Raw genomic sequence first — 26,933 nt, 5'->3', positions numbered from 1 at the left:
TTTAAGACGTTAGCTAATAGCATTTTGAAGAAACCTTCACCAAGAGACAATTGGATCTTTTATCTCCTAGAATGAAAGAGCAACCATTGCATGTAGACAGGATAATAAAACCTTTTTGAAGACATCATTAATAATAAGAAATGTCCTGTCAGGAGGCAGAAATATCTCCATATAACCTTATTCCATCTTCTGTAACCCCCTTGAGAGAATGGCATGGAGGTGGTGCCATTATTTGATTTCTCAAGGTAACCAGCTTTTTACATGCATGTTCATTATATGTTATAAGCTCCGTAACTCCACCAATTCCAATATTTCAAAGCGAAGGCCTGGTACCTGAACACGTTGACTACAAGATACGCCCATTTTGCTTGTACGAGTTATTGCAGAGAAATACCAAAGATGAAAGAAAACGGTTAGAACATAATTTGTCGCATTATTTTGCTATTTCCTTCAGTTGAACTCAAAGACAACATTGTTACACCTTTGTCACATGATAAAACGTTTCAGGAAACAGAAGAGTTCACATCTTAGCCATTACTTATTTATTACAGAAGTTCAAAATATTGTTGATTATTTATTCTAGTTCAAATTCTTAATCAATTCAACACTTTTGAAGTCAACAGCTTCGGGCTTCAGTTGAAGTTTAATAATCTAGGTGGCCTTTATAAACAGTATCAAGTTTAACTTTACACAGCAAAACGTTTGCTTAAATCATTATCCAACACAATGAAGTGTTACAGTATTGTAAGCGCTTTTGTCATACTTGTGTTAGTGATAAGTGTTGGTTGGGGGAAACACAAAGGAAGGCGACTAAAGAACCATCGCCACAAACACGTGCAGCTGTTTAATGTTAAACACTTGAGACATTCAAAGAATGCCAAACTACTGGCTTATCATGGTCACATACACTTCAGAGGTTAGTAGATGGTATCCTTATTTTCACTGTGTAGCTTGCACTATTGATCTTCCTTAGTAAGAAATAAAGGGATACCACATTGACCAAGTTGATCTTGTTGTAACACCAGTAAGGGTTCCTCTTTTATTGTGCTACTGAGATATTCACAGGCTTCCAAATTACATTTATCACAAGGTAACTAGAAACTCTTAATTCCAAGTGCATTTTCCATTGTAATCTGAGCATGCGCTTAAAGTACTTCGGTTTTATTGTCGGGATCAATCGAATGGTGAACATTATGCTATCAGCTACAAACAATGGCGCAGTCAAGTAATCTTTTTTTAATTTTCCATTCACGTAAAAACTTACGATTTTGGTTCCTTAGGTCATCACCATCACCATCACCCAGCACGCTTGAAATGTCGTCGAGTTAAATTATTAGTTAATAGTAATCTGCAGTTGAAAAAGAAAACTACAGATGCAATGAAGAGACATTTGAGCAAGAAACACGCAAAGAGAATGTTGCACAAGTTTATCACGAGCAGAAAACACAAAAGGTTTCATTTGTAAGTAAGAGGACGACTTTAATTCTATATCCTTCTTTCATCTTCTTCTTGTTTTATTCTTTTTAACAAATATTTTCATTTTTTTGGTCCCCTCTTCTTCCTTAACTAGAATCCAACCATACGGGCGTAAATTCATTGGGCCCGATTGCATTTCTTTGATACCTTCTTACCCGAAGACGTTGATCAATCAAGTTGAGTTTGCCAATTAAACGCTTGGTTATTTTTTATATAGAGAGCATGTCTCCATATTCGATATTCCACTCGTAGACCCAAAGACACGAAGCTATTTAAAGATAAAGAAGGGAACTTAATCACCTACATTGAAGATTGTGTTGCTTCTGGTAAGAAAATTTGTTAATGGAACGTTTCAAATGCAAAAGTGTTAGCTACTATCATTTGTAGACTTACTGATAACTGTTTCGAATGTCCTTGACGCAGTTTTGTTTGCAATGTGTAATAATATCTGTTCCAGAAAAGAACTGTAATGCAAATGTTCTATTCAAGAAATATTTCCCAGAGAATACAGGGAGATATGAACCTCAGAGCATGCATGTTTTTCCTTGGGTTTTGGAACAAATATTAGAGAGATTAAGCATGACGTTTACTTCTGCCGTCTGTCTTCAGCTGTTTGCACAGTAGCGTGAATTTATTTGTTTTTGTGATGAATAGTAGGAGACGTTTTTTTATATCTTTTTGTGATAAGAAGAAAACGGCAGAACATCAGCGGTAATTTTTGCCGTTTGTCGTAAAACGTCATATTTGACCTCTCTGTTGATTTGCAAGAAACTGGAAAATGTTGGAGAATTAGTGTTTACTGGTTAAATCGTGATATTATGTCATTGTCTTAGAATTTTGAAAAGTTACCTACTATTTATTTGATAATATTTGTTGTTACGGTCATCTATTTTGACGGCCCCTGGATAACTTAAGAAGCGAGTGAAAGATCATGTTTGGTTTCCTAGATTGGCTGGGTTGTATTGAGATCGCATTCGTTTTAATGTTATTATTTCTTCCTGCGAGAAGGCTTTTGGTCACTGGCATGGATAAAAAAGACCAAAAACAATTATTTTTGGAAAGTTATCTAAAAACCACCAATGCAAAACCAATGGGTCGAAAACGTAATAAACTCAGTGAATCAAAATATATCTATCAAAAGATAATTACACAAACAAGATATAGAATAAATAAAATTAAATAATTAGATACTTCGTATAGCTAGAATATTAGATTTTTTCTTCTGATATTTGGTGACAAGTATTCCTATATGACTGACCAGTCATTTTTTGTTTGTTTTCGTCAGATAATAGCCGAGAAATTCGCAATTATGTGCAACGTGCCCATACATTCTCTGTAATCAATGGCGTTCCCATACATGTTCTGTAATTTAACAAATAATTTTTTCGAACTCGAGTATTAAAGCTAGAGATGTGAAATTTTGCAGACATCATCTTTGTACCATTGACCATAAAACAATCTATTTTGATAAATCAATAAAATTTAATTAATTACTAAATTAATTAATTGATGATGGGTATCATCTAACAGAGCTGTCATTTCTTTTGAGAAAATGCAGAGAAGAAGAACTTCTTTGAAGGTCAAAATGAAATGTTTATAGGTAGGTAATTTTAACCTTTTTTACAAAAATTTAAAAAATTGGAAAACCCATACTACACCAATTATTGACAACACGCACTACTTGGTTATAATAAAAAAAAGTAGTAAGTAATGAGGATTTAAAATAGCTACAAAATTCAAAAGGAAAAACGAACGAATGAATGAATAAATTAATGAGGGGGATTTTTTTGAGCTTTTCTGATTAGTTTTGCTTGAAGTCTTGAAATTAAGGTTAATGTTCTCGTTGAAAATGTTCTTTACAAAGTTTGCTTTTTGTTATAAGCTACAAACTGTCAGAATTAATCTTTAAAGTTTGTTATGTAACACGTATTTGTAGTGCTTGCATTCACTTGCGGTATTTTCATTTCCATGTTGCCTTTTTTGGTTTGTTATTTTTCTCTAGCTCCAGCATATGATGAGAAGAAAAGTCGACATGATCATCACTCATCAGAGAACAATGACGGTTAGTTTGTGCTTCCCATGTGTTACTTTATTGAGCACCACTCGGTTAGTCTGTACTTCCCATATACATAATACTCTATTCAATACAGCTCGGTTCTCCTTTTATGTCATTTCTTCGTGACACATGTACATGAACATCTTGAGGATCAAAATGTGCACATTACATCTTTCAATATTAGTATTCCAGAGAATAACACAACACTCTATTTTTAAAGTAACGACATAAAAATTGGCAATACTATATTTTTCATTTCTAAGGCCATTTAACGGCTCTTTCTCATGACCGTTTAGTGTTGATTTATGTGTCTTTTTGCAGTTACAACTGTGCAGGCAAATGAAAATGACGTCAATGATGAAGGAATTCTCCCAGCCTCTGAAGGTACATGAGTTCCTATATATAGTGCAGCATTTCAGAACAACGTACGTAACAACTCTGTCGTTCAAACGGTACAATAAGTTATCAAGCTACTGAAAGCGAAGAACACTGTGTCTGAGAAGGAAAACGTTCAGACGCCTTTGTTATCAACATAGAATGTATTCTAGATATGCCTCTATGAACACAGAGAGTTAAGTTCTTGGGATTAGGTTGTGTTTTTTTGGGTCGCAGCCAGTAAGGTATTTTATTGATTCTACAGATATCCTCTCAGGGCCAAAGAAGTCGTCAGATTAAACTCGTCGCACTGTAAGCCCGTCACGTAGAGTCTGTACGCTGATGCTTGTCGGCTTAACCTAAGTACTCGGATCGACTATGGTCCAGAAAATTGCTCAAAGGAAACCGGCTTTCTTCAGAACCTTCAACAACCCAGAGGTTTCCCCCAGCCTGCTCCCAATAAAATAGAATAAAATATCATATATCATATCATATCATATCATATCATAATAATAATAGTAATAATAATAATAATAATTAGTAGAATGTGTATCGTAAAGTTGAGAGTGATTTTCTTTTGTTTCTGTTTACTTCTCGCGCACAGTTGATGACACAAACCGCAAATACTTTTGTCACGTTTCTGAGACATTTTAAACAAGCTCTTCCTTTCTGTAAACTAAATTTCGCTTCCTTTGTCTTCCTTTTTTATGAACATGATCCTCTTTCTCACTTGGTAGGTTACTCTAAAATAAATATAGGGTTGTAAGTGAACATTTACTGTCGGATAAAACCTGAATTAACAAACAAGACATTTTGGCTTCAATTTATTCAAGCGAATTTCTTTCATCTGACTAAGAAATGATTCTCTCATTCCTTGTCATTTTTATTTACTTACTGTTCAACAACATTGAATTACCCAAGGTTTAAATCAAGCCTATGGTCTATTGTTTACGTGGACAATAATATTGTCGTACTTCCCTCTTCTTAACAGACGCGTTGCTTCACACAGTATCTGATTCAACGGACATTTTAAAGGATAGTGCACAAAAGGAAGGTAAATAAAATTAAAACTGAGTTCACCCTACGGGAAAGACACTTTTTATTCTGACTACTTTGGTGTCGAGTGAAAAATTACGTGAACAGCTTAACTTGGGCATGCCTTCCGACTTTCTTGTTATCTCGAGCTCAGTTCTTAGTTCAAGTAAGTAACCTTGTGGGAGGAGCTACCTTGTTAAAGGGGCTAGGTCACGCTATTTTGGGTAATTTTGTTTAATTTTGTTAATTATGAGCTCTAAACGTCAAATTGGCAGAGTAAAAGTCTTTCATTTGCAAAATCACGGCCACATAACAACTGAGAATGATTTTCCAGCTGTGTAAATGACATTTTGATATAAACTGATATAAACTGGAAAAAAGGCGGGCCGACGTTTTTCAAATTCACCCAAATGCAATCCATTTCAATCCTCTCCAGTTTTGTCCATCCATGTCCCTCCTTGGCTGTTATCACATGCATTAGCACGTGCCTGTAGGGACCTGTTCCCGCGGTGCTTCAGTCTATTTAGTATTCTGTTATAGCTTGAAGTTCAGTTGCAATCGTGTGGAGTTCGAGTAAAGTGTATTTCGTTTTACTCCGTGTGTGTCCTTCATAATATTACATGGTGGCAACGAGCGGAAAATTGGTCTAGTTTCTCTTGGTCGTCGACGAATTAAACTGTCAGCGACATGAGCGATGAGGAAGGCCATAGTGGAACCGATGGAAGCTCTTCTACAGTTGCTCAACCTTCAACGAACCAGTCTCCAATGTTCCATCAAATTTCGCCGCCTCAACCTCTTGCTTTGCGGCCCAGCGGAAAAGTAACCGAAAACTGGAAGCTTTGGAAGGAAAAGTACAACAAATAGTTTGTTATTTCTAGGCTAGACTGAGAAAGCTCTCAATATCAGCTTGCGATGTTCAAGCACACGATCGGCGATGAAGCTTTGGAAGTTATCAAAACATTTAGCTACACCGAGGGCGAGGATTCGAATAATTGGCGAGTGGTAATGGCTAAAATGGAGAAACACTGCATTGGAGAAGTCAATGAGATCTAGGAGCGATACTGTTTTAAGAAGCGGGATAAGCTTTCAACCGAGTCGGTCGGTTGTTTCGTTGCTGAGCTGAAAACGTTGGCTAAGACATGCAACTTTTGTGACTGCTTGCGCGATAGTGTTATCCGTGATCGCATTGTGCTTGGTATTAAAGATGAGCAGACCACCAAGAAGCTACTGAGAATTCAAGATCTCACCTTGAATCGGTGCATCGATATCTGCCGCAGCGAAGAAGTTACGGCGTTGCACATGAAGTCGCTATCGGAACCGGTGGATAACATAAACCAGGTCAAGTCTAAGAAAAAGAAGCCTCGAGTTCCGACGCCGGACGGACAGTCGGGAAAGAAAATTTCGTGCAAGTTTTGTGGCTATGATCATGCTCCTGAGAGAAAGAAGTGTCCTGCGTGGGGTAAAGTGTGTAAGCGGTGCAAGAAAAAGAATTATTTTGCGAAAGGGTGCAAAGATGCCGCGGTTAACGCCTTTGAGAGCGACGAAGACTTGGAAGAGATCAGTGTTGTAAGAGTTCAAGCTATGAAGGATAAAGCTGTGTTTGCTCAGATGTTGGTTCAGCAGAAACCCGTGAGATTTCAAATTGACTGTGGAGCCAGTGCCAACATTCTGCCATGTAAACATGTGAAAGGTGTGGATCTCGAGCCTTGTTCCCAGTCCCTCGTTATGTGGAATGGCACCAAGGTCAAGCCTGTTGGGACGTGTGCTCTGCCCGTTGTCAATCCCCGAACTAATACAAGGTATAAAGTGAGATTCTTAGTCGTCCAGGAGAATCTAACTCCACTTCTGGGTTTAAACGCTACCGAGAAGATGGGTTTGTTAACCGTACACAAGGAGAACTTTGTTAGCGTTGTCAGGGAGAATTTAGAAAACGATCTTACCAACGAATACCCAGATGTATTTGATAATGGCCTTGGCAAGCTACCTGGAAAGGCTCATCTGCAAGTTGATCCGGTTTGTCAACCAGTGATTCTCCCAGCCAGGAAAGTACCTGTATCTGTAAAGGAAAAATTCAAGGCAAAACTCAAAAGGTTGCAGGATCTAAAAGTTATTGCTCCTGTGGATCAGCCGACTGAATGGGTCAGCCAGTTTGTTGTTGCTGTGAAAAGTCTGGTGATTTACGCGTCTGCATTGATCCAAAACCGTTGAATGCTGCTTTAAAGAGAGAAAGATACCAGATCCCGGTCATTGATGATGTGTTGCCCGATTTAGCCGAGGCTCGTGTGTTTACAAAGGTTGATCTCGCATCCGCTTTCTGGCAATTGGAGCTGGATGGTGAGTCTAGTCTGTTGACAACTTTTGCAACTCCCCATGGGAGATACCGCTGGCTTCGTTTACCGTTTGGGCTGTGTGTCTCGAGCGAGATATTTCAAAAGCATTTGAATCAAGAGTTGTTAGGCCTGCCTGGTGTGAAGTGTATTGCCGATGACATACCAATCAGTGGAAGAGATGATGCTGACCACGATAGTTCCCTGGAGGGTTTCTCCCTGCTGGTGAGCAAGACGAGAGAGAGTTCGAGACAATCAACATGATGAAGTATCTACCCGTATCGGAAGAAAGGCTTCTACAGATTCAGCGAGATACCGAAGCAGATGACTCTCTTCAAGTGCTGAAAGCTGTGATTCAGAAGGGCTGACCAGAGCATAAGAGTAACGTACCTGGTGTCATTTCTCCTTACTTCAACATGCGTGATGAGATCTCGATCCAGGATGGTCTCATCTTTAAGGGAGAACGCGTCGTGGTTCCACGAGCGTCGAGGAGCGAACTGTTAAGACGACTATTGGCCCGGGATGACAGCTGACATTAAGAACTATGTATCAACCTGTGAGGCATATCGAGAGTTTGAGCGGGGTAAAGTCAAGGAAACAATCATGTCTCCTGAGACACCAAATCGACCCTGGCAACGAGTGGCTGCAGATTTGTTTGAGCTTGAAGGAAAAACCTACTTAGTCACCTCAGATTATTACAGCGATTTCTTTCAACTGGACCATTTAAGATCTCCTTCGTCGGTGTGTGTCATCAGGAAGTTAAAGGCCCACTTTGCGCGCCACGGTATTCCCGAGCAGCTGGTGACAGATAACGGTTCACAGTTTACGTCACGCGATTTCCTGAAATTGGCGAAAGACTGGGACTTTGAACATCTGACCAGCCGGTCCACACAACAGCCAAGGAAATGGTAAAGCAGAGAGTGCAGTGAAGGAGGCTAAGAAAAATCCTCAGAAAGTGCAAGTCCAGTGGATCGGATGCTTTTGTAGCCTTACTCGATCATCGTAACACCCCATCTGTCGGTATCCAAATTAGTCCAGCACAGCGCCTCTTCAACAGAAGGGCTAGAAGTCTACTACCGATGACAGCTAACCTGCTTGCACCACAGGCAGTTCCAGACAGTGAGCGGTGCCAAGCCAAGCTTGAACAGCGCAAACAGCGGCAAGCTCAGTATTACAACAGAGGTGCTATTGATCTGGATCCGTTACAGAGAGGAGATACTGTGAGACTGAAACCGTTCCAGTTGGGCAAGCGCGAATGGCAGAAAGGAATTGTACGAAAGCGACTGGACGAGAGATCGTACGAGGTCGAGACGCCTTACAATGTTGTGCGTCGCAACCGAGTTCACCTACGTTTGACAAATGAGCCATCACCGCCACTGACAGACGAGATACCTAATGAGATATCTGCTGAGGTATCAGAGGTGCCCGCTCCCTCTTTTGCACAGTCGTACAAGTCGCAGACAAGTTCTTCTGGAGAAGTTAGTCTACCCGCGTCGAGTCAAGAAAGTTCGTCTCCGAGTGGCTCGGAAGTTCCTTCAGTTGCAGTGACGTCACCACCCAAGCCGGTGCTTAGACGATCAGTGCGTCAGCGTCGTCCACCAAAACACTTAAATGACTTTGTTTTGAAATGAAGCCATGGACACTAAGAACACTTAGAATACTAAGACCTTTAGCGCGTTATCACAGAGCTCAGTTACTTTCTTTATCAATTCATGCTTATCCGTATTGTGTATTTATAAGCTAATTTTCTTTTCCTTATCCATAAAAGGGAGGGTGTTATAATATGCATTAGCACGTGCCTCTAGGGACCTGTTCCCGCGGTGCTTCAGTCTATTCAGTATTCTGTTATAGCTTGAAGTTCAGTTACAATCGTGTGGAGTTCGAATAAAGTGTATTTCGTTTTACTCCGTGTGTGTCCTTCATAACATTACAGGCTTTCCTGTGTTTTACTTGAGATCTTCTATAGTTTTGAGCCGTTTTTGTGATATTTTAGTTAATTCTATGACCATTTGATCATGACTGAAATTGCCCAAAATTGCGTGACCTAGCCCCTTTAATGTGCAGCTAAAAGGAACTTGTGGGTAGGTATCTATCAATCTACACGCTTATTTTAGTTATCGTTTCCTTGTCTCACAAGGGACGCCACAATATCTCAATGATCAAAGTGAAACAGAAGTTCCATCTAACGTTGGTGAGTTAAACACTAGACACCAGTTTACACTCAACCTTAGTTCACTGATATTCAAATAGAGTTTGTGAACGATGAGTTATTCTCAATCCACATGTTGCTATCCGAAACGAATGAAGTTTTACAAGTTAGAGGACCTTATCCTAAATTCAAGATATGCTTTTCTTGCTGAGTGTTTTTTTTTTATAAATTTCGCACTTTTAGTTTTGAGTTAGCTTAGTTTTGTGAGTGTGAACAGTTCCTTTTTTATCTATTAGCAACTGTGTATCAAGCTGTCGCACTGGACAACCCTCCACCCAAGAAACCCGAGGAAGGAAGTGGTAGGTCATCGCTGACTGTTCGTTATGCAAAAAGGAGTAAGTAGGGCCAAGCAGCACAGGTAGAAAACAGATCTTGCTGTGGTTTTTTAGGTCTAACAAGCATCCAAGACAGCTCGTCCAATAACTTAATGATACCCATTTATACCCCGGATAGGGAAAAATGCTATAACAGCATCACAACTCAACGTGATCGGGGTTCAAACAATTTAACTCAAGTCCCAGATGGAACCCTCCACTATCGTTACGAAGTGTTTCATTATTATTGTGTTGGGACCTAAGTCGCTATGTCAAAACGTATGTGTGGACTGGTCATAAGGTATTAGTGCTCAATGCGTGTCGTCTCGTTTTGCTGTTTTGTTTTTTAGAGCTCCAAAGGTTTTTCTCCTCAACTGGTTTAACTCCTAGCATGCCACAGCTTAATAGTGACGGTAAGAATCAAGACTGATTGGCAATCTTCTGAGGGTTACATAGCACATTGCAAAACACTTACATTCTGCTGGGGATATTAGGGTTAGGTTACACATACATTCATCCTTTATTGACTTTCAATCAAAGGGGCTTTTCAAAGACAATCCCTGATAATTTAAAATTAAGCGTAGATCTAAGGTTAAAGGGTTATAAATCTAAAATTACAATTTTCATCTGTCGTTTATGTGATAAGCTTCCATTCTATGTTAAAAGGTGGTTATGGATTATATCCGGCTCAAAACAATGTGTGTATGATTAAGGAGGAAAATTAGATTGCACTATTATGGTTATCAATTTTATATTTTAAGCCTTCATTGTCTAGAACCCGCTTTTTTTCTTTTTTATCGTGTATTATAGAATGCTTCTATACATTTTATTTTTTCAGTTGTGACGCCAATTTCGCAGCAGCCTGTCAACAATTTTGTACCTGAACATGATAATCAGCTTCAATCGCCAGCCTCACGTAATTGTGTTGTTTACTTTGTTTTTGTTTCTAATACTAATGTTGCAGCTATCTAACAATTAGGAGTATATGGTTTTCATGACTAAACTTCACAATATGACCCAGTGAATTCACGAGCGGTTCTTAGCGAGATTTTTATGCGTTGTTGTAGTAAACCCAAACAAATGGAGCTAAATCAAGAAATTCCTTATGGAAATGAATCTTTGTTGTCCTTTCGAAAAGAAAATAAGGATTATGTATGTGTGATTAAGGAGAAAAATTAGCTGTGAAACAGCTAACGTTTCGATTGCACTGTCATGATTATCAATTTCATATTTTAAGCCTTCATTGTCTAGGACCCGCTTTTTTTCCTTTTTATCGTGTATTATAGAATGTTTATATACGTTTTATTTTTTCAGTTGTGACGCCAATTTCGCAGCAGCCTGTCAACAATTTTGTACCTGAACATGATAATCAGCTTCAATCGCCAGCCTCACGTAATTGTGCTGTTTATTTTAGTGTTGTTTCTAATACTAATCCTGCAGCTATGTAACAATCAGGAGTATGTGGTTTTTAAACTTCACAACTAAACTTCACAATATGACCCAGTGGGCTCACAAGTGGTTCTTAGCGAGAGCTATGCGTTGTTTGTAGTAAACCCAAACAAATGGAGCTAAATCAAGAAATTCCTTGTGGAAATGAATCGTTGTTGTCTTTTCTAAAAGAAAATAAAGATTATGTATGTTTCATATCAACGACACGAGAACCATAAACTTATCTCCACTTTATACTGGTAAAGAAGACTAAATATTTCATACTGAATATTCTCAATTATTATTTTCAACGCAGAATACATAACCAATCCCGCTCCTCCCCCTCAGAGGCAAGCCTACACTCAAGGTAATGAAGTTGTTTCTAGTGTCGAAAGACAATCCAAGTGAGCCTGCAATATTTCAACCCACAAACATAAACGTATCATTAGCCGGTTATGACTCCATGGGTGCGTTCCCGTTCTTAAATAAATATGTTTTGAACTCGCTGACCGTTAGAAAGCATTGCTACGAATGTCGAGGAAAAGGTTGTTGTTATTCATCGTGGTGGATGCAATAATAAAGTGTATTATCGTTTGTCTCACGATGTAGTCACTTGAGATGTAGATCGCGACGTTTCGACTGCTTACTGCTAGTCTTCTTCAGGCGATAAGGTCGACTGATTGTACGGTATCATTTATATCACAAAGGTCGGCTGTGATTGGTGCATTTCGATCCTCCTATTGCTCCATTGTTCTGGCGAGTAGCTGTTCCCTCAGTGGTCCGCTGTTGTACCGTTCTCCTGTTGTTGTGTTTCTTGATCGTGGGTATCCATGCTTCAGGAATTTCAATTCCACTATCCCTGTTGATGTTGTTAGGGTGAAGTCTTATGTGAATAGCTTCCTTGACCCTACGTGTGTACCAGTGAGGATCTCGATCAATAAACTTGATCTCATTCCAGATAGGACAGTGGCCGGTCTCGTGGGTGTGTTCAGAAACGGCGGAGGTCTGGGTACGGGCGAGTCGTATATCCCTGTCGTGTTCTTTGATCCTCTCCTGCATAGATCTCCCTGTTTCCCCGATGTAGACTTTGCCGCACTCACAGGGAATCCTGTAGACAACGCCATCTTGTTTAGCCGGGTTGACGGTGTCCTTTGGTCGCACTAAGTGTGACCGAAGTGTCGTGTCGGACTTAAAGACGGTGCGAATGCCTTGTTGTTCTAGGCAGCGGCGGAGAGACTCCGAAACTCCTTGGACATAAGGTAAAACGGCGGTGGATTTAAATTCCGCGACAGGCTCTCTTCTTGGGGTTGTTCGTGCCTTTGTGATCTTCTGTGCAAAAGAGGAGGGATATCCGTTAGAAACAAGTACAGATGACAGATGTTTCTTCTCTCCAGCGATTACTGATGGTTTGGTGACGAGACGTTTAGCCCGGTCGTACAGACACTTCACAATACCGCGCTTTACTGACTGAGGGTGGTGTGAATCATACGCTAGGTACTGATCAGTATGTGTTGGTTTCCTGTAGACACTGGTGGTAAGGCGGCCATCAGGTTCTCTGTAAACTGACGTGTCGAGAAAGGCGATCCTGCTGTTGTTCTCGATCTCCATGGTGAAACGGATTGATGGTTGTTGACTGTTCAGGTGTTGCAGAAAGACGTCAACTCTATCCCGATCCAGGTTGGTGAAAGTATCATCTACATAGCGTTTCCAGATCTTAGGCTTGCAAGGTGCGGACTCTATTGCTTGTTCTTCAAATATCTCCATGTAGAGATAAGCAATAACCGCGGATACAGGGCTCCCCATGGTTGTGCCGTCTCGTTGTTCGTAAATCGATCCGTTGTACTGGAAGTACGTAGATCTTAATACGAAATTCAAGAGGTCCGCGATTTGAACTGGTGTAAGTGTCGTGCGGTCAGCCAGGCCTGCGTAGTTCTCCATTTTTTGTAGCGCGGCTTGTACGGCGCCCTCGATCGGTACGTTGGTAAACAGTGACTCTACGTCGAAAGACACCATGATCTCGTGGTCCTGGATCTCTTCACTGGCGATGGTGGAGGCGAAGTCAGTTGAGTTCTTCACTGTGAAGTTCGAGTTACCTGCAAGAGGAGATAATACGTTAGCCAAGAAAGCAGACAGGTCGTATGCAAAGGTGTTGACACACGACACAATTGGCCTAAGCGGTGTGTCGGCCTTGTGGATCTTCGGCAAACCATAGACCCTAGGTGGTTGTTTGTGTCGGGATCTGATCTTATTATAAACCGCCTCTGATATGTGTCCACTCCGTTTCAGGGTTAGCAGCTTCTCAGATAGCTTCCGGGTCAAGCGGTCTGTCGGATCTTTGTTGAGCAGCTGGTACGGTCCGGAATCAATTAGCGCTGACATTTTTGCGTGGTATGCGTCAGCGTCCAGGATTACGCTGGCGCGTCCTTTGTCAGTCGGAAGGACCATGATGGAGTTGTCCTCTTTTAAGCTTTTGAGAGCCTCCTGCTGTTCCTTCGTGATGTTGGGCGTGGATGGTTGTGCCTGTTGAAGGATGGTGTTGACGGATCTCCTGACTGTGTCTGCTCGCTCCGCATCTAGTGGCCTGACTGCTGACTCAATCTTGGCGATGATCTCGGTGGCTGGGACGCTCGTAGGAGTCACGGCGAAATTTAGACCTTTCTTCAGTAAGGACACCTCAGCTTCGTTAAGGGTCCTGGATGACAAGTTGATAACCCACTTTGTTTTGTCAACAAAAGTTGTAGGAGAAACAGAAGACTGTTTCTCTCGCAAAAGTTTCTCAAACTTGCGCTGTTGACGGTCTTTGGTGGTATTAAAGACTCGCTTGTCGAGTACCTCTGCAGCGTCATCCGCAGAAAGAGCAGATGTTATGCTCTGTGCTGTTGATTCGGCTTCTTTCTTCGTATCTGCCTTGGCTCTCTGCGTCAGTCTGATTCTTTCCCTCAGGAATCTCATGGATGTTAGTTCAGCGACTCTGCGCGCGCCTCTGGTGGGAACTGGCGGCCGAACTTGCAGATCTCTTGGAAAAATGTGGTTCTTAATACACCTTGTGAGAAATCAGTCGACCTTATCGCCTGAAGAAGACTAGCAGTAAGCGGTCGAAACGTCGCGATCTACATCTCAAGTGACTACATCGTGAGACAAACGATAATACACTTTATCATTGCTACGAATGTTAAAACCTTTAATGTAGCAGAACATTTTGATAGCACTCTTTTAATTAAGAATACAGCCCCTTATATTGGCCGGGGGTATCGGTTGGAGACTATCCCCATTCTCCCAGAAGAGAAAAGGAATCAAGTTAAGCCGCAAGTCATCGGTTGGAGTAGTGTAATCAATACTGAATATGGTCTTTATTCCATTTATTATGTGTTTGCCTAGTATTATTGCGTATAAAACCAATTAAAAGGTTGACGGGACGGCTGAAAAGGGTAAATTTAATGTAAATTTTATTTTTGTGTGCCCCAGCTGGGCCGGGCATTACGTTAAATGCTCGTGAAAAGATTTTGTTCAATGTAATCCCTAACATTTTCACTGACTCATTTTTAGCTTTAAATCTTCCGAGGATTAGAACACCTCTAAGAAATCATCGAGGTAAGGATTTTAAAATCATCAGCTGTCGTGGTCGAGAATATTATACGTTCCACACGTGTGGCTCAGAACAACAGCCACAAGCGTTGTTATAAAGAGGAGAGATCAACAACCAACTGGTGGTAGCAGGCTTGTTTTCAAATATGGACAGTTAGAATCTTGCGATCAAAAAAAAAAGGTGCATGTCTCTTGCCTAAGTTTCATGTGTGGATGCTGCCTGTTCCACGTTCCAACATTTTGGCCAAAAAAAGGAAACGAACAAGCCAAATGCCGAGAACTTAGAAAACGAAGATAAGTAATCCTATCAGAGGCTGCTTGTGTAATTATTAGTAAGCTGTAGGGTAAGCCTGCGTGTATGCATGATAGGAAAACCGCGGTTGAGTGCCTCGCCTAATCGGGTGCTTTATTGGAATCACTCTTTATTCACAGTAGGAGAACTTGTGTGGAATACCTCTGTGAATGGTTTTATTATATTATTTATAATAATATTATTTATACATGCTCTTTTTATTTTACGTTATACAGGGCCCCCGTTGATACCAGTCCTGCGACTGAAGGGGTCACCCTGTTTAAATATTGATTATTATTATTATTATTCTCCTCAAAATACTCCACCTTTTCTTCTATCACTTTCTACACTTGTATACTTCGTTCGTTTTGTTTTGTCAGGAAGCTATGCAAGCCCACTTAGAGATCCAGGTAGGTTACAATCAGGAATCAGCGTTAAAATAACTTTGGCAGTCATACCAACTTTATTTTACGCTATTAACAAAAAAGATTGAAAGATTATTAACTACTTAATAACCGAGAGTGAGGTCGTTTCGGGAAAATCTCAAACTGAGGCCTTGGTCAATGCGTTAGGCCGAGGTTTGAGATTTCACCGTAACGACCGAACGGTCGAGGTTATTAAGTTGTTTATTATATGGCTCATGAATTAAAGAAAAGAAAAATTTTATTCGAGCGGAAGTCGTCAATTTACATCCGGCGATGCGCGCGTTCACCGATTCATTTATCGTCTCAAACCCAGGGCAAAACTACGCAGTCAGTAAACTTCACCACTGTATTACGTATTCCGTTAAAAATACACATTCTTTACAGGAAAAATGATTGTCCCAGCTTCAAAGAGGTATTTTAGTATCGCGGTTCCACAACTTGATGGGGGAGTTTTTCCGACTTTTGTGGCGAAACGTCAACGCATATAGAAAAGACAGAAAGTGCTTCAAAATAGTCCAAACAAATGGTCTTTCAGTGGAAGAAAATACTGATGCTTTAGAATGCACTGCTCAGAATAACTCGATCTTCGCATTCGCTTCCGGCAACATCATCTTCTTCATTCTGGGATCTATGGATGAACTTTTCAAGCCTCGTGAACGTCTAAAACGTCCTGCAGTTATCAGAAACTCTGCTACCGACAGAAACCGCCCGATTGTCTACATCTGATGATCCTGGAAGCTGATTTACATTTGATTGTATTAACGCGAGGGAATCTACTTGATAAGAACTGTTACGGAGTTCAATATTTCGGTAATTGTTGTAACTAAGATGATAGCTTATAACTTTCTTCGAGGCGTTTTGCTCAGGATGCATGACAGATCTGCCGATGGTGTTTTTCACTCAGCAATTTTAGCTTTACTTAAGACTCGGCAAACTTTGATTGTTTTTCATTAGTGCCCGCCAAGGTTACCGGCTGGTAAGTCAAAAACGACTTCTATATAAATTTTATTAAGGAAAAATCTCTAAACTTTTAGCTACTCGGAATTAAATTTAATTTCTGTTACTGCTTTTAATCGGCTCTCATCGTTTCAATGCGCTTAAATTTTCAGAGCCGGGCTCTTCTTAATTTGCATAATCCGTAATCGGCCCGTGGGCATTACGGCTACTTATTATATGGCTAGCTCCGTAAGCCGGCAAGATAACTCAACACCTGCGCTGTGATTGGCTACCCGAGCGGGCAAGATGGAGCTATCTTGCCCGCTCGGGACTACCCGCCGTGTCCCGCAAGAAAAATTTGCCCGAAAGCCATATAATAAACATAAATATTTAACTGGTAATATTTAATAACTCAGAGGTCGCGCAACATCCGTAAAACAGACAGCGTGGCAAAAGATTTCGACTGCAACAACGTGTTAACAATAAATAATAAAAGTATTACGTAGCATATGACTGTCATATCTGAAATATTTTTGTTGCAGTTTTGCCTCACAGACCATTGATCACAAAACAACTAAAACAACAGTTAAAATACTGATGAGAAGTATGCAGAATCTTGCATCATGTTATACATAGGAAAAATCTCTTTGGAAAAAAAATATGACATTAACCACATACTTCTGGTAAACACAGTAGCGTCACAATTTGTTTGTGTTTGTGTTTTTAGACATAACTCATGCCAGATTCACCCCAAACACAGGAGGAAATCAAGGTGAAAAAAAAAAAAAACAAATATGCCGAGCATAATTGAAACATTAATTTCCTAATTAACGATTCCAAAATCCAGCATCTCCTCATTTCGGGTTTGGCCAAAGGTTCGAATTCACTCATAAAAGAAGGTAAAACGTATCTCTTTTACTCATTTGTAAATAGAAAATGAGATAAACTCAACCTGGAACAATATCAAAAGAAATTTGCAAGAATATATTTAATATCTGCTTTCCTTACAATGTTTCAATGCCCACTTCATAAGCTGGATGAATGTTCATTTCCATTTTTCTTTCACAGTCCATTCATTCTCAGAAGCCTTTAACAAACTACATAACGCAGAAGAGCAGGAACTCGCCAGTTATACTAATGACGGTAAAATAAATTAAGACTTCAAAATTTGCATTTATTTTTAGTCCACCTTTAATTTGTAAAAACAAAAAACAAAAAAAACAAGTTCAGAAAAGCATAAATTAGTGTTTTCTCTCTTTTGGCTCAGTTACATGAAATACATTACCGCTTATTTAAAATTTTTGGAAAGTTAGAGAGCCTCATCTTACCATTATTAAATGAAATTATTTTGAGTCAGCATCCCTTAGGTTTCGATAAGCCACGATTACTTTAATGTTAACGTGTTGCTAACAGTATAGAGGATGTTGCGTCGCCCCGCGAGGATATGAATTTTTTGTTCGAGTTCGAATGGTATACCTCTCACGACTGAGAGCAGCGTACTAGTGAGAGATAACATCACCACGAGAAGATAACATTCGTCTGCCCAATTAAGAAGTCAAGTAATCTTCGTACATGGATTTTGAGGAATCATCCAAATCCAAGACATGTCAGTATTTTTGTTCATTTTAAAAGCACAGAAAACAGCGGTCACCTTACCTGAGGTCGGGAGTGTAATCGAAAACGTGTAAATTAATATGAGAACCATCTCAAGTTCAACGAAACGCCAAGATAAAGCTCGCTTTCTCAAGAAAATATTATTTTCTGTGCCAAATTCTATCAAATTCAACGTCAATGATGTTGAAAGAAAATTATACATAACCGTTACCATGACAACATTAATATCCTTACGCCTCCCGGTATTTCTCCAATATCTGTGTTAGAAAACATTTTTAGTGATAGCTCGCTTTTTTATTTCATTTTGCAGGTAGAGTTCCTCAAACGCTGGGAGAGGCACTAAATGTTGAAAAGGCAGAAGCAAATTATGAAAACACATTTGAAAATTTATATGGTAAAGAAAATTCCATTGGAATACAAAAAGGGGCAGCATTCTTACCAGAAAAACAACTTTGAACTTAATTATGTCGTGAAACTATTATTAGTTGTTTGCCACATCATAATAACAAAACCACATTTTCCCCTCATAACAGTAAAAACAACAGTTTATATCCCCAATGCGAAATATAACATTTTCATCTGCATTTACGGCGGCTGACAACGCTTTCCAGCATTTTTTGGCACTTCAACTTTGATATAGCAGTAATACCATTCTTGCACAGTTGATGGTTCAGTAAAGGCATCGACTGAAAAAGAGTTAAAGCACCTTGGAATCCCATTAATCCCGTCACCAACGGGCCATAAAAATCTGGCAGTACTAAAGGAGTTCTTTAAATAAGAAAATGACTGACGACTTTTGTTCGGGCAAGGAAAAAGTGGCCGTAAAATAGCCGTATTAACGGGGTGGTCGTAAGTCGGGGTTCCACTGCACTGATTAGTCAAGGAGGAAGTAACAAAAAATGCTGGAAAGTGGAAAGTGAAAGCATATTTCTACCCCTCTATTTCGAGCTGTCGCGGGAAAATGATAGTTCAAAAAAACGGATCCAAATTAACTATGAAAGTAATAAACTGATATAAATAAAAATGCGAGGAACAGGATAGAATGATTTATTCATTATCTGCAGAATTTATTTGAAGTAATGTGGACAGTTAGGGGATGTTTTTCTGTTGACTTAGAATCAACAGAGAACACTTGTGGACGAAGTTGACTGCGTTGCCACCAAACGTTGAATTGTTCCAGTAGTGTTAGCACGGTGTTCGATGAAACAGAATTTAAAAAAAGCTGGAATAAATTACTGAAAATATAAGGGCAATGGGTCAGAGTACAAATACGTTGGTCCAACTATATTTCTTCCATGAAAAACAGTTATCAAGAAGAGAAAATGTTCCCTTAAATTAACGCAAAAATTATCTTATATTTACGGACACTTCCATAAAAAGATATATCTTGTACGAATGTATGTAGAATGTCAAAGTGAGCAATAAACAGCTGTTGTAAACCTCTGTCACTACTGTGTCATAAATACTTCATATCCTTTGGCCCATATAAACTTTGACTCCTTCAGGTGGATTTACTTGGAAAGTTAACCGATATTTCCAAGCAGGAAAGACGTTTGCTAGTTGAAGACGGAATGATGATTATTTACCCGCAAATCCAGCAAATTTCTTTATGATGAGAAGGTTTTTTAGTAGTCGTAGTAAGCGGATTCATCTACATGTAGGATCGTTCTATTTGGATTAACTTAACCAACCATCACAATGTCGTCATCTCCGCAAGGTAGAGCTTTTCTTTAAGCCCAAAGAAAAAGAAGTTGTTGGAATTAACCTGGGGCTCGAAAGGCGGCGTTCTATTGTATAACGGAACATAGGTAACAGGTTTGGTATGCCCCGCCATTTCTAATTTACCTGACTGTGAGGCAAAATCATTATGGAGATCGATCCAAATCTGTCAAATAAAATGACTGATTTCTTTGCTTTTCAGTCTTTGCTTTATTGGTCGTTTAAACGTCAATTTCGCAATATTTGTATTTTGCAACTGAGTTTGAACTAAATTGAAATTGTGCTGACTTTGAGAGAGACCACTTTTAGAAACTTCAGGAATCTGTTGGGGTCTACTCGCTTGCAGGTGTGGCATTCATCTGATCAATTAAGTGCTAAAATAAAGTGCTTATATCAGTACGAAATAATTTAAGAAGGCAACCACACAACTTTAACAGAAAGTATGTATAAGCGGTAAGCTTGAGCAATTACAGTTTAGCTGAAGAATAGATGTCGATCTCCTAGGTAAGCCCCGAACGACGTCTCAACAGCACTTGCTTTCTCACAAACCTAAATCCTGTTGCGTGCTGTCTCTGGGATCTTTAATTTGACTTTTTAACTGATCATTTAAGAAACTGCTTGACTAGATAATGGAGACAGTAATGTAACTCAAAAGAACCCTGCCTACAGTACATAAGAAGCTATATTTAAAATTAATTATTACCTTCTAAAGAAACTGTTGCGCTGCGTCGGCGGACAAGTGATCGCTTAGCTGGTATCAGAAAAGCGTCGAGAAAGAAAAATTAAATTAGCCGCTGTTGCGAATTTGGAAAAGCAAAATGAAGGATATTGAGTTGAGTGTCTGTTTATATGCTATAGATTTAAGGTGTAAATATATCAGATTGCTGATTTCGAAACCATGAAAATCCCTTAGTTGCGAGGACAATTTACTTTCACTTACAAAACTTAGTTTTTCTGAAATGATTGCAAAGTTTAAAGAAAAATTTTGATTAAAGTTTGGAAGGGGAGATCTATTAAAGAGACACGTATAGCCAAAAGTTTGACATAAACTTGAATTATTATTATCTTGCAATAGACAAAGAAAACGCGAAAAGTTGCTGAAAGCAAACAAATATCAGCTAAATGATGGAGTAGAGATTCAAGATTTCATCAAAATGACAGTTCTGATATCTTGACATTCTGTCACAGAATCAAATTTGATGAAATCAAATCTATTTCCATCCTTAGTGCTTAGTTATAAAAAGATTTTCACAGCTTACCTACCTGTCATCACAGAACAAAACCTGACAACAAATTAAAAGTACTGCCTCAGCCGGCTACTAAACACATTTCACCCATATCTTGAATTTGATCTTTCTCGCACTGTGATCAATTAAAGAAATGTTTCTAACTGATCACTTAAAAGTGTTAGGTAGTCTCATGTCTTTTGAATTCACTAAATCAAAGAGAAGTAACGAACGACTTCAAACGGTCGAATGTTACTGACATTGCACAGTCAAAACATTTTATTGTTGCGGGGACCAGTATTGAAACTGCACAGGTGATTGAACCAAACAAAAAAATCCACAGAATAAACTGGCAAAGATCTAAGCACATAGAACCAATTTTTCATTGTCAAGAAGACATTTTTCGCCAGCGTTTTAACCAACTTAACCAATACCTTAACCCATACTTAAACAAAATCAATGTAAGAAAAAGTTACTAAGCCTGGCGATTATGACTTGTTAAAAAAGCAAAAATAGAAAACAGAGACATTCTTTTAATAATTTAAAATATTTGTTGTTGATGGGAAAAACATATTTCACCCACCCTATTTTCATCTTCCTTATTTTATAATTTCAACTATTGTCAGTGACATTTCTTGCGAGCCTAACACATTATTTACAGAGGAACTGCGTCTATTAATATCAGAACACCTCAACACAACGTTTACATCAAAAACATTTTGAGCGGCGTCTTTGAAAACAAGTTGTCCATAAAGTCGACATTTTCTAAAAGCCCATTAATTAAGGAGTGCAAATTATATGTGTTTTTTTTTTCTTTTTTCTCTCTTTTTTTTTTTTTAACCTTCTAATTTTCTGGAAAAAATGAAACTCACCGTCCGGCCCCTCGTCTTGTGCGGATACACGCATAAATGTTTGGATTGATCTACTTAACATCATAAATTGGTTATCCTACATTGCAGTTAAGCTATTCGATTTGTCAAACGTATAGAATTGCTTTGCTTTTTCAAAATTGAGTGACTTTATTCATTTTTAAGAACTGAAAAATATCTACGTTGAATTTTTACAGGACATTTCATGTAAGTATCACAAGAATTGATCAAAGTAATTGGGCTTGCGAACTTTGAATGTGTCCATCAGATGCAAATGTTTACTTATTCGATAATATATTGACTGAGGTAGGTCTACCGCAGTAGTGATCGTAATCAGACAACCGCAATCCAACAGCAAAAATAGACGATTAATTTGGGTGAAATTGAAGTCTTATGAGGATAACCCGCTTGATATGGAACTAACGCGTTCAAAAGGCCCATCATTTTGAGAAGAGCTGTTTAGCTCTCGGCAAGTGGAAAGTAAACATTGACTTATGTGGATTTCTTAAGTTGATTTATTGTCCGTCAGACCTTCAAAACTTTAAGATTTCAAATCGACCTATTTAAATACAAAGACGAAAAAGTTACTAATTCTAAGCCCAGATCAAACGTGTGAGTCAGATAATGACACGCGCGTTACAACAATGCGATCATTTCACAGGCACGTTTAGCCGGGCGTGTAAGTGACAAAACAAAACGAGCACTTGTTCTTTTGTCTTGACTCGTGAACCCTTTTCCTTCCAATTTGGACCAAGGCTTATTAATTAATTATACAACTACGACTTTAAATGTTTTTGCACATACAATATAAAGTCATTACTGTTGCTGCTCGCAGGGTATCTTGCATTTTTGAAGGTAAGTTTAACGTATGTGATTTAACAATTTCCATAACTGCTTAAAGACCATTGACATTGCAATATTGTTTCCCTTCTAGAGTACATTTTCTGTTAATAAGTTATGACTACAGTTGATGTGGTTGTTTGAAAAGTAAATATTCCTATTGTATATAACCATCAAATTCTCCATCTCCACTTGGTTAAAGACCCGGTTAACACATTCGGAACCCTCTTGTTGTTAGGGAAGACATTTCCAAGACTTTCTAAGGTCGATATTCATCTTGCACCAAACTTCTAGATACATTACTAGTAGAGACAAAAGTAACATTGACCAAGTTATGAATTCAAGCACTACATAAACACAGTTTGCCGCTATAAGCTTTAGGGAATTTTAAAACTATTGTCAAAGTTGTGTTATCCAACAAACATATATTATGTAATTAAATATGTGTCTATTATTCATCGTGGTGTAAGAAGGACAGATGAATTTTACTGGTTTGTCTCAGGATGGAGTCACTTTGAGATGTTGATCGCGACGTTTCGACTGCTATACTGCTAGTCTTCATCAGGCGATGAGGTCAATTGCCGCGTGGCGTTCTTTGTAGCACCTTGGTTCGCTGCTATTGGTGCATTTCGATCCTCAGTTTTAATCCGACTTTGTGATGCTGTTCCCTCATAGGTCCGCATCGTAACTGACCGGCTGTTGTGCTTTTTGATTGTAGGTATCCATGCTTCAGGAATTTCAATTCCACTATCTCTATTGATTTTATTTGGATGAAGTCTTACATGGATAGCTTCCTTGACCCTTCGTGTGTACCAGTGAGGGTCACGATCAATAAACTCGACTTTTTCCCAAATGAGTTAATGCCCCGTCTCGTTGGCTTGCTCTGAAATTGCGGAGGTTTGCGTACGAGCAAGCCGTATGTCTCTGTCATGTTCTTTTATTCTCTCTCGCATAGCTCTCCCTGTTTCTCCGATATACACTTTGCCGCATTCGCAAGGAATCTTAGAAACAACACCGTCTTGTTTTGTTGGTTCCCTTGAACCAACCCTAACCCTAACCTAACCCTAACCCTCTTTTCGCTTTTACATTTTAAAAAAATAGAACTTAGACTGGAAGCCGAAAGCTCTTCTTTTTATCAAATTCTGAATCAGAGAAGTCTTTTACACAAGATTATTTGGAAAATTTAGAAACCTTTAAACAAACAGAAACAGAGACTACCTTTTACCAGAGCTGCCCAAAAGCTCAACAATGATAAAGCAATGTTTTAAAATAACTCAGATTTGTCGCTGGGGACTCTGGTTTGCTAAAGCCGTTGTTTTCTAACATTTTATAATAACTTTACAGATGGAAGCCAAGCAAGGGTTTATTCTTGTGATTTGCTCAATGATATTGGTTGGAGAAGTAGGTAAATGATGGTTATTAAATCTGTATATTAACATCATATTTGAAGATCGCAGTAAGCGTCGCTTAGTTCTGGCTAAAATAGCTATAGACTTGGTCTGCTGGTTGATTGGCTGATTGGCACAAAATACTACTCCTGAAAACTGAGTGATATACGATAGAAGTTGCAATCTAAATACATCTGCATTCTCGTCCCAAATTTTTCTACCATAAAAACAGCACCGCAGGAAATCATCTTCGAAAATAGGCCGCAAATGATGCCGCTTTCTTTGCTTTCTAGGGTGTTCACTTTCACTTACAATTTTAGGGCAATGCGACAACTTTGTTTGGCAGGGAAGCAAAGTTTTATTTTGAAAGCATTGGTCCTGGTGTTCTTGTTCAGGTTTTGATTTCCCCTAGGAGGTTTGAGAGCACGAAAGGCTGAGTATTTTTTTAGCTTATATTCTGACAACGTTTTCCTACGATTTTTGCCTGAGGCACAAGTGGTTAAGAAAAAATTGAGATGGCAGACTGGTCGATTTATCAAGCATTGCATTAACATAATTCGTCCTAGCAGCTATGAATTTACATTTGGGTAAAAATCACGGTTCGAGATCATTTGCGGTCCAGTTTGGGATCATATGCGGTCATATGTTTTCGGATCTCTTGCGGTGCTTTCATCGAATTTAACTGACAAAGAGATCCTACTGAATTAAAGGGTATCACTCTAACAAGTGCTATTGTCTGCCACTACACAAAACTGTGCTGTTAATGCATTACGTTTTGTAACCATATCATATTTTCGAAATGTGAACCCGACGAGATTCCTGTCAAAATAGTTTGAGTGGGTAATATAAAACAAGGTTTCTGCTTTGTGTTTATTAGTTGCCATCTCTCAGTCAATGTACGTCGCAGTTGCGATTGCTTCTTTGCATTATAGGCATTTTTCCGAACTGTTGCTTCTTTCTTTCAGCTTGTTTTCCATCGGATATACGAGCAAAGTCCTCCTTCACCCAAGATGATGCAGCTGCTCTAGCTAAACACGAAGACTGGCAAGATATTTTAAAGAAAATTCCTGGCTTTTTGTAAGTGCCGTATTAAGTGAATAGTATCTGTTAGTCTGAATGGAAATAAAATTCAAAGCCAGTCAATGCTAGGTCAAAACGCATTATATTAACTACAAATAAAACCTTCATGACGCCTCAGGTCCGGGGAGTACTTCACAAAGTTTTACACGTGGGAGGCTCCGCCCCGGGGTGTAACCGCCTAACCTTTTTGTATATCATTTTGACAGAAAGAGTTCCCCTCTCGTATACCTTTAATTACAAAAAAAGTACTCTTTTAGCATACTTTCATAACTGGCCCATGCTATGAATAAATCGCGAAAAAAAGACTTCTTATCAATTTCATGTACTGCTTAAGTGCACAAGGTGCGTCTGTTCGAAATGTTTTAATGATGGGCCCTTTTAAGTAACTAAATGCCACATTTCCCAACCCTTTCATATACCTCGACTTATTAAATTCCTACCCTTTGATATAACTGAAACCCGAAAAAGGTAACCTTACGGGCGGAGCCTCCCCATAAAGACCACTAAGAAAGTTAAATCTGAACAATTCACAGAGCAAAGTCGCAAGGAAAATAGTGCAAGTATTATTTACCGCATTTGATTTAAGTTTGTTGCAATATATGGTGATGGTCTCGTTCGGTTCAGCTTAGAAGAAGATGCTACTCAAGCAATGAGATTATTACCGTATCAATAAAAGCTTCTGGGTTTTTTTTGTCATTTCCTTTCAAATTTCTCTTAGGTTTCCCATTTTACGGAAGATCTTGAGGGGCATTGCAAATAGTAAAGATCCAATGGAGATTTTGATGTCCGTCCTTGAAGGTGAGAAGCCTTCAAAAACGAAGAAGAAGAACAAGAAAAAGAAAAACAAGAACAAGAAAAACAATGAAAACGAAAATAAAGAAAGCAACGAGGAAGAACCCGAGCCGGAGGGAAATTCAGAGTCAGGAAAATCAGAAAAAGAATTGCAGGAATAAATATAAAATAAAAGGACCTCGAGATCGGAGTTACATTTTCTTGAACAAAACTGAATGTAAGGTTGGCTTGTAGTTTGTTTTCTAGGTAAAGGAAGCTGGGTTGTCGTTAGACCTTCATTGCCACAGTGTAACCAGTATGCTTGATGAAATAATAAATCTGTAAACTTACAAAGATCTACGCGATTGGCTTAATACTAAATGAAATAGCACGAGTGATTAAATTTGGCAAATACTTTCAACACTCAAAAGAAATCTGCAAATGCTCTCAATCACCTGGGCCTCGTCCACACTACGCCGAAGGAATTTGAAAACGAAACAATCGCGAGTCATTTTGGATTTGTGTTTGGGGAAATCTAGGTCAAAGAAATCACATAATTATCATGACTTCATCATGGGCGGTAGGCCTAACCGTAGAAATAAAGCTGCGTCTTCTAATTCCTCCGGCGTAGTGTGGATGCCGCCTCAGGCTTTCAATCCACCTGGCTAGTGTTGGATCGATGTATGTTTTATGACAACCCTGTAGCATTGGAATTTTTACCTTAAAGTATATACAGATTTGCTTCCGCTGGTTATACCTTTGAAAGATGTCACTTGAGAACAGCGGTTTTGTTAGGTCGACAAAATCAAATACCATATTTCTAAAATTAAAAAAAAAAACGGTTGAAGTAATGAACGCTGAAGCAAAGGAAATTCGAAACAGCTACAAACAAGAGTTTTCCAAAAAAAAATTAAAATATTTCCCTTATGTTTCTTTAAATAGTTGAAACGCTCATAACAGAATGGGAA

At 39.0% G+C, this 26,933-nt stretch overlaps 3 protein-coding genes across 6 annotated transcripts; 2 read left to right on the top strand and 1 right to left on the bottom strand.

Moving 5' to 3' along the window:
- The first annotated feature begins 610 nt into the window (after positions 1-610).
- On the top strand, positions 611-19,518 carry LOC110057747 (uncharacterized). 3 transcript variants are annotated; one of them, XM_089275691.1, is made up of 18 exons: positions 611-916; positions 1,281-1,461; positions 1,729-1,802; positions 3,035-3,076; positions 3,479-3,538; positions 3,854-3,916; positions 4,899-4,961; positions 9,407-9,460; positions 9,715-9,777; positions 10,143-10,205; positions 10,631-10,708; positions 11,107-11,184; positions 11,537-11,587; positions 14,767-14,811; positions 15,478-15,507; positions 17,186-17,230; positions 17,527-17,601; positions 18,383-19,518. In XM_089275691.1, exons 1-18 carry the CDS (start codon positions 727-729, stop codon positions 18,526-18,528), a joined length of 1,401 nt encoding a protein of 466 aa, XP_089131817.1. In that variant the 5' UTR covers positions 611-726; the 3' UTR covers positions 18,529-19,518. The 3 variants fall into 3 exon arrangements, with proteins under 3 accessions (XP_089131817.1, XP_089131815.1, XP_089131818.1); XM_089275689.1 differs by having other exon boundaries at positions 3,026-3,076; XM_089275692.1 differs by lacking the exon at positions 9,407-9,460 and having other exon boundaries at positions 3,026-3,076.
- LOC110058105 (uncharacterized) lies at positions 11,674-14,271 on the bottom strand (the record flags this gene model as incomplete). Its single annotated transcript, XM_089275737.1, has 2 exons — positions 11,674-11,745; positions 13,012-14,271. Coding segments are annotated over 2 exons (1,332 nt in total), but the record flags the coding sequence as incomplete, so codon positions are not given.
- A 3,132-nt stretch (positions 19,519-22,650) lies between the features above and the next one.
- LOC149101564 (uncharacterized) lies at positions 22,651-26,319 on the top strand. Of its 2 annotated transcripts, XM_089275698.1 has the most exons (5): positions 22,651-22,741; positions 23,402-23,440; positions 24,071-24,131; positions 25,080-25,191; positions 25,913-26,319. In XM_089275698.1, exons 3-5 carry the CDS (start codon positions 24,071-24,073, stop codon positions 26,145-26,147), a joined length of 408 nt encoding a protein of 135 aa, XP_089131824.1. In that variant the 5' UTR covers positions 22,651-22,741; positions 23,402-23,440; the 3' UTR covers positions 26,148-26,319. The 2 variants fall into 2 exon arrangements, with proteins under 2 accessions (XP_089131824.1, XP_089131823.1); XM_089275697.1 differs by lacking the exon at positions 23,402-23,440.
- The last annotated feature ends 614 nt before the right edge of the window (positions 26,320-26,933 follow it).

Source organism: Orbicella faveolata, unplaced genomic scaffold (assembly GCF_042242905.1).
Source record: "Orbicella faveolata isolate gen_17 unplaced genomic scaffold, um_ofav_v1 contig_37, whole genome shotgun sequence".
NCBI classification, from domain to species: domain Eukaryota; kingdom Metazoa; phylum Cnidaria; class Anthozoa; order Scleractinia; family Merulinidae; genus Orbicella; species Orbicella faveolata.
Note: the sequence above shows the minus strand (reverse complement) of the source record. Positions and strands in the feature narration are given on the sequence as shown.